Raw genomic sequence first — 7842 nt, forward strand, 5'->3', positions numbered from 1 at the left:
ACGCCCCTGCATTGACTATCGGGAACTAAATAAGATTACGGTGAAGAACAGGTACCCATTACCTCTGATTCCTGAACTATTGGAAAGAATTCGGTCAGCCAAAATCTTTACCAAATTAGATCTCAGAGGAGCGTATAATTTGGTCCGCATTCGACCTGGTGACGAATGGCAAACAGCCTTCCAAACCCGTTATGGGCACTATGAATATCTGGTGATGCCTTTTGGACTCTGTAATGCCCCTGCTACCTTCCAGCATTTAATCAATGATGTCCTCCGAGAGTTATTGGACCAGTTCGTAGTGGCATACCTGGATGACATCCTAGTCTTCTCAGATAACATCATGGATCACCAGAGGCATGTCCGAATTGTCCTTGAGCGTCTCCGTAAGTACAAATTGTACATCAAGTTAGAAAAATGCGAATTCGAAAAGACCAGCATGCAATTTGTCGGTTACATCATATCTCCCGAGGGTTTGAGTATAGACCGAGGCAAGATTCAAGCCGTGGTGGAATGGCCAATCCCTCGAAATGAAAAGGACATTCAGAGATTTGTAGGTTTTGCCAATTTCTATAGACGTTTTATTAAAAATTTCTCTGGCATTATTGCCCCAATCACCCAACTCACACGGAAATAATTCCCTTTCAAATAGTCTCCTAAAGAGGATGCGGCATTCGAACAATTGAAGTCACTCTTCACATCTGCCCCTATCCTCATCCATCCAAATCCAGAATTACCATTCATCTTGGAAGTGGATGCATCCGACTCTGCTGTTGGTGCCATTCTGTCACAAAGAATTGGACCCAAGATGCTCCTTCATCCATGTGCCTTTTATTCATACCAAATGTCAACAGCTGAACGAAATTATGACATCGGAAACAAAGAACTCTTGGCTATAAAAGCTGCATTCTCTGAGTGGAGACATCTACTGGAGGGGGCCAATCACCCAATTACAGTCTTTACGGATCACAGGAACTTAGAATTCATTCAATCCGCAAAGAGACTGTCTGCGCGACAAGCCAGATGGGCTCTCTTCTTTGCAAGATTTCCATTCCACATCTCATACCGCCCTGGCTCCACGAATAGGAAAGCCGACGCCTTGTCACGGTCCTTTCCTAATCCTAGTTCAGACAAAGAGCAAGAAGAAACTATTCTTCCAAAAATAAATTTTTTTGGGTGTCACATTCTCCGCCGATCTCCTCACACGAATAAAGGGGGCCTACTCAAATGACTCTTTTCTTAAAAACCCTCCTCCGGAAGCAGAACAATTTCTATGTGATGGTCTCTGGAACTGTACGGATCGTCTGTTCGTCCCTAAGGAGGTAAGATTAGAGGTGCTCCAATTAATGCACGACTCCCGACCCGCTGGTCACCCAGGTGTCCTCAAGACACAGGAACTGTTGTCTCGCTCTTTTTGGTGGCCTAAATTAGCACAAGATGTTAAAGACTATGTCCTCTCCTATGAGACTTGTGCTAGGACCAAGACCCCTCGAGCATCACCTGTGGGTTTACTGCAGCCTCTTCCGGTTCCAACTTGTCCTTGGGGGTCCATATCAATGGATTTTATTGTTGACCTGCCCCGATCAAGTGGACATAATACCATCCTGGTAGTGGTGGATCGACTTACAAAGATGGCTCACTTCATTGCAGCACAGAATCTTCCTTCTGCAGACCAGACAGCCAAGTTGATTGTGAAAGAGGTGTTTCGGCTTCACGGGGCTCCTGATGAGATCATATCCGATAGAGGGGTACAATTCACTTCAAAATTTTGGAGGACCTTCTGTTCCTCTCTAGGAATTCGTTTAAATTTATCGTCTGGCTATCATCCAGAATCCAATGGCCAGACAGAAAGGACCAATCAGACTTTGGAACAATACTTACGATGTTTTGTTTGTCATCTCCAGGATGACTGGATTGATTTCCTACCATTAGCTGAGTTCTCATACATCAACTCACATCATTCATCGATTCAGAAGAGCCCCTTTTTCTCAAATTATGGATTTCATCCAACCTTTATTCCTCGTTTTCCTTCTTCGGGCCCATTCCGGCAGTTACAGAGAAACTGGAGACTCTGCGAGACATCCAGGAGACCCTCAAAGAGACACTTCGTGAGACTCAAGTAAAGTACAAAAGAGCAGCAGACCAATACCGCAGACCCTCCCCAGAATTTCAAGTCGGGGATAAAGTCTGGCTTTCTACAAGAAATCTACGTCTAAAGGTTCCAACCATTAAATTGGGCCAAAAATACATCGGGCCATTTCGCATCTCAGCACTAATAAATCCAGTGTCCTTCAGATTGGAGCTTCCTGAGACCATCAAAATACACCCTGTGTTTCATTCTTCTCTGCTGAAACCTTTCCGTGAGAATCCGTTTCCTGGACGGAGACTTCCTCCCCCTGAACCCGTCCTCGTGGATAACGAAGAGGAATTCATTGTGGAGAGAATTTTGGATTCCAGGTTACACCGAGGGAAACTACAGTACCTGGTTCACGGGGGGGGTTATGGTCCAGAGGAGAGGTCTTGGGAACCCAAAGATTTTGTACATGCTCCGCAACTAGTCAAAGCTTTCGAGCGGAGATATCCAGACAAGCCTAGCAAGGATCGTCCGGAGAACGCTCTTGGGAGGGGGGAGTAATGTCATATTCTCTAGCCTGCTGTACCCATGCTTGGCCACCAGGACTGCTGCCACTCTCAATGTCTTGTTCTAGCCTGCAGTACCTATACTGTCCACCGGGATTGCTGCTGCTAAACTAAGGAACATTCCAGACGCTGATACCTGACACCTCTGCACCTGTGCTCCACCTCTCAGCCTGCGTTATAAACCTCCCTTTCCTGTTCCTCCTTTGCCTGTTTATACTGGTTCCTTAGCTCCTGCAAGGTTCCTGTGTTTACTGCTGTGCTAGCTATTGCTATCATCCTATTCCAGTCTCCTCGTTGCCGACCCCTGCTTCTTACCTGACTTTGCTACCTGCCGCCTGCCTCGGACTCCTGCTTGTTACCTGACTTCGCTATCTGCCGCCTGCCTCTGATCTCTGCTTGTGACCCCCATTTCGCTCCCTGCTGTTCCTGCCACTGGGATCCACTTCAGCTGAAGTCCAATGCTTGACACCCCTATGGTATCAAATTGTATTCAATACTCCTACATATAAACATAATAATGCTGATATAAAAAGTAATACATCTGCTAGAGCTTGTTGAATAGCTATAATTGCATAAAAGTCGACACATCAGCTAGAGGCAACATCATGGCCCCAATATAATGGAACCCATAGAAACATGTCGTGTCAATAAAGCACAAGGTTGAAGAACGTAGGAGAGTTTCAATTCCTTTATTTGATCCTCTTGGCATCACAGTGTTGAGGGTGAAGATCAAACGTGCCTCCAATTGTAGAAGTAGTGTTTCTCTGTGACCCCCTTGCCTAGGTCTAGGCACATGAGCAATCGGCATCCAGCAGAATGTTGCCAAGGAGTGACCCCTTTAACGAAAATGCCTCGATAGAGGCTGAATTTTGAACTCTTTCCAGTCCTGTGGGTTGGTTAATGCCTTTCCAATAGCAGATTGTTAAGGTTAATGCAGGGACAAGAAAGAAGCCCCTTGGCTCCTGGTAAACTGAAGATAGGGCTCACGACCCAAGGAGTAGCCCCTGAGAGCCAGGCGGGCATGGTCAGAGTTAGGCACCCTTTGGAGGTAGCAGACTTCAGGGAGAGCCAGAGCCATAGGCTTCAGAGAGAGGGCAGGGTCAGGGAGATCTGCAAAATCAGGTCCTGGGAACACAGAATTGTGACCCTCAGGTGGGTCCCCCAGAGATGGAGAGCCCATACTTGTGAAAGGGAGAGGGGCAAGGAGAGCAGATGGAGAGAACAGGGTCATTCCAAGACCCGTGAGAGGGAGCAGGCTTAAGGAGTACTGGCGAGCCACAGAAGGGTGGAGGAGGAGTGTAATTAATGAGATTAAGCATTGCACACGCACTCCGCATTCTGAGCCGCAAATCTGTTAATTTCATTGGTGATTAACAGCTCACTGCAACTACACAGGAGGAGAGGGGATATATAATTAGGGTAACCTGGGCAGACATATTGATTGGAACTCTGGGTCTCCTGTATGCCTGTTTCCAGCTTCTCCTCAATGTGATGTTGACTCCAAGGAGAATGCTGAGTGCCACCTCCAGCTGAATCTCCAACAAAGCGCTGGTTTGTCTCAAATCTGACCGCATGTTTTCTGCAGTCTTTCAAAAACGGACATGTCCTGGTACAACCGAACGTATGGTAACCCTAGTTCAGGAAGACTTAAGCCATATTTAAATAAATGGGTCTTACATTTTCTTGAACAGGGGAAGATGGCATCCAGGCTGAGACACTATTGAGAGCCGGGGTGGGTCCAAATGTTGCGCTTTGCTGACCCGGCAGAGAAAGGGGCCTGACCAAACACCCCACGATGGCTGCCCAGACTGTATCATAGCATATTGAATAAGGGCCATATACTGAAGCCCTTTTTACATCTCTGCATGCAGATTTAGGGTCTGGAGAATTAGGTCGCATCCAAGTGAAATTATCAGAGAAGAAGGAGAGAGGGAGGTGGATTCAACAGAACAACACAGGGAAGGAGCCTGTGAGGGCAGTTTTAATAGGCAGTAATAAAAGGAGGATCCTATTCCTACTTATAGACTTTATCCTACTAATTGGAAGCTCTTCTGGGCTGGTGTCAATCTCATTGATTTGTGTTCTTTTTCTCCCTCAGATAAATATTACCGGGTGAACCTGCAAACACAACGTGTGGACAAGGTGTATCCCCGCTACCCACGTCCCATTGCTCAGTACTGGTTGGGTTGCAAGGTGACCTCTAAGGAGAAAAAGTCAAAGTATTAAACACTGTGTCATATAAGCATTCAAACAAGAAGATACACTTATTATGTGTGTCTGGCGGATACTCAGAGTCTGTATCCTCATTATTACAGTGGCCAACTTAACACAATGTGTGTGACATAAACAGTATAATGGAAATAAAGTGTCAGTGTTTCTCTGTATGTACTGCTTCCACATTTCCTATTGCAGGTTACCAGGTACACGGTAAAAACAATGAATGGCGCTCAAACACTCCCTTCACCAATAATGTGCAAATAATGAATTGTGTATATAATATAAATTTATCATACACAGTGATAATTAATATAATATATAAACGTGATATATACCACCACCAAAATAAAGTGTATTGGTGTATAGTGATAAAGGCAAAAAAACTCCACTCAACCCTTGAAAAGGACTGTTTCCAAAATCCTGCCCAATGTTTACTCTCCAAAACTCAGGGGAGTGGTGATAAAAGCAATGTAAAAAAGAAAAAATCACATTGTGCAATAATGCTAAAACAGTGATAAAAAATAATGTGATCAGGGGGTCTATAAATGTCCGACTCACAATGGAGCAGGAGTTATAGGCACAAATCCAAACAGTGGCACAATGATCCCTGGGTGGTATGATGCATGCAGTCCTATGATCTCAGAAACAGAAAGGCAGAGCCATGGGGCAGATCAACTTTAAAATGTATTCACAATACAACAAATCACAAATTAAACCTTACACTTCCTCAGTAGTAAAATTACAGGGTACAACAGGCTGTACTAGCTTGTGGTTGGTCGCGATCTCACTGCTGCTCAGTCCTGCCAGATCCCCGGTTGCGTCTGCTCCTTGCGTCACCGTGTGACGTCACTTCCGGTCACGTCAGTTCGTCCGTCGGTGCATGCCCAGTGCCCACAGATGATCCTCTCTCCTTTCTTGAGACCACTTATTAACCACATTCCACGCGTTTCACTGAGGAAGCTGCCCTGTGCAGTGAAACGCGTAGAGTATACTACTCACACACAGCCAAGATGTGTTACACAACTCAAAGATAAGATGTACTGCAAACCACGGTCCAAAGCTATCGAACAAAATAGAAAAAGCTGCCTGATAGGTAACTGGTCAGTGAGGTTACACTATATGGCAAAATTGGAACTCTACGGATACACTATTAAATATGGTAAAATAGTAAAATCCAAACATAGATTCAAAAGCAGATGCAATGCATTCACTGTGGTTATGATTAAACCTTTGTCTCTTAGATCAGGAAGATTTCAGCTCTCTCCAAATGAATGATGTGGATATTTTGTGAAGCAAGGGGAAGACAACTTTACAACGTATCAGTGGTCTTAGGCCGAGCTTATAGTGGCGGCGGCGCTACGTGCGCGCACACGTCAGGCACAATTCAGAACTTGGCTATAGTATTTAGCTAAGTGCCTGCGCGCCTGCCAGCGAAGTAGCGCGTTGACAATACATTTTGTCTTCTCAGGTGAACCGTGTGAGCTGGTTCGTCCAATGAGGGTGAACCAGCTTCAAGACGCGTCCACCACACCCACATCACGCCCCCAAACGCCTGCAACACTATGAGCACAGATCGCCTGTGCTACAGCAGCACGGCACAGATGGAGCTCGCACTCTCACAAGCAAGTAGAGTGTATGAGCTCGGCCTTTGAAACCCACCCACAACACCCAAACCTGTCTAGCTGAGGCTATTGTTTTATTACAGTGGCAACTTCTGGCTCTCCTAAACTAATCATCCATAACACTCTTAAATGATTCTACAACATACACTATTTTTCTATTGCCTATTGATATAACCTTTGGGAGCTTTAGTGTAAGTGGTTTTAATTTTAGTCCCATTGTAGCTTTCAGCTTTCTCTAGCATTAAAAGCTGTGTGTTTGTAGACCCCCCCAACAGTGTAAGAGTTCCAGTCCAGGCTTTGGCTGGAACCCGCCCTTACCTGGCTGCTGTGGACATTTTGATCACTGGTACCTGTTTCAGGACTTAAATAGTGGTCAGTGACTTCCAGCCCCTGCCTGAGCATTGTATGCATTTCCCTGTGTGCCTGGGCCCCATGTATTCTGATTCCTGAGCCTGCCCTGTTCCTGAGCCATCCCTGTTCTTTTGGATTCCATGTTGCCGACCTCAGCCTGTTACCCAACCACTGCTCCTGTGCCGCCTGCCGTGACACCAGCCTGTACCCGTTCTTGCACCTTTGCCGCCTGCCTTGACCTCTGCCTGGATCACGACTATTCTAACAGGACTCTGTCCCCTGGCTCTGGCCGGTGATCTTATACCCCTACCTCAGCCCTGCGGGTCCGCTTCCTATTCAGAGACGAGCAACGTTACAAACAGTGAGTGAATTGTTGGTTTTCATGCTTGATGGACCAAGACAACCCTCTACTGAAAGAGTAAAATAATACTGATTGGTGCATCATCTGCAGGGTGGCAATGCTGTAAAATTACCATGTCATGCTTTTTTGTTACACACTTAGAAGACAACGAATCCCATTCATGCCCCTGTACAATTAGTGCGCTATTATCACAATTGTCTCCAAACGCTATTATCACAATGTCTGAGAGTAGATTTGCCAGCACTGTGGGTTTTCTGGCAAGATCTCCCTATGCACCAGAGAAACTTGTTGATAAACTGCAGAAAACTGTATCCAAATGTGTGTTGGTGGGAAACTAACTGATTTGGTGTCAATGTGGCTTACAGTGCATTGAAAGCTCTCAGAGCAGAGTTTAATAGTGCAATGCCACCCCAAATACATTGCATGAAGGAGAAGTCCATTACAAATATTACCCCACTTTTACAAATAAATCTCAAAATCTGTTGATTTACAAACAAATGTAGTTTCAAAGGATTGCCGCACTATTTGATAAACTCCATGGTTGCTCTTCTGCCCCAGGAATCCCCTGCATCCTATGATTCTGTGCTGCTACAGTATGTTGTTCTATCTCAGGCAGCAGAAATTGTCAGAGGGACTTTCTACCACTTAGAAACA

At 45.5% G+C, this 7842-nt stretch overlaps 1 protein-coding gene across 1 annotated transcript in view; it reads left to right on the top strand.

Annotated features, from left to right (window-relative positions):
- VTN (vitronectin) overlaps nt 1-5021 on the top strand; it is a 36217-nt gene extending 31196 nt beyond the window's left edge. The window contains exon 8 of the mRNA XM_075589282.1: nt 4736-5021. Within this exon, the coding sequence (XP_075445397.1) occupies nt 4736-4863 (128 nt within the window). The 3' untranslated portion in view covers nt 4864-5021. The remainder of the gene's footprint in view (nt 1-4735) is intronic.
- Nucleotides 5022-7842: the final 2821 nt, after the last annotated feature.

Source organism: Ascaphus truei, chromosome 3, assembly GCF_040206685.1.
Source record: "Ascaphus truei isolate aAscTru1 chromosome 3, aAscTru1.hap1, whole genome shotgun sequence".
NCBI lineage: Eukaryota > Metazoa > Chordata > Amphibia > Anura > Ascaphidae > Ascaphus > Ascaphus truei.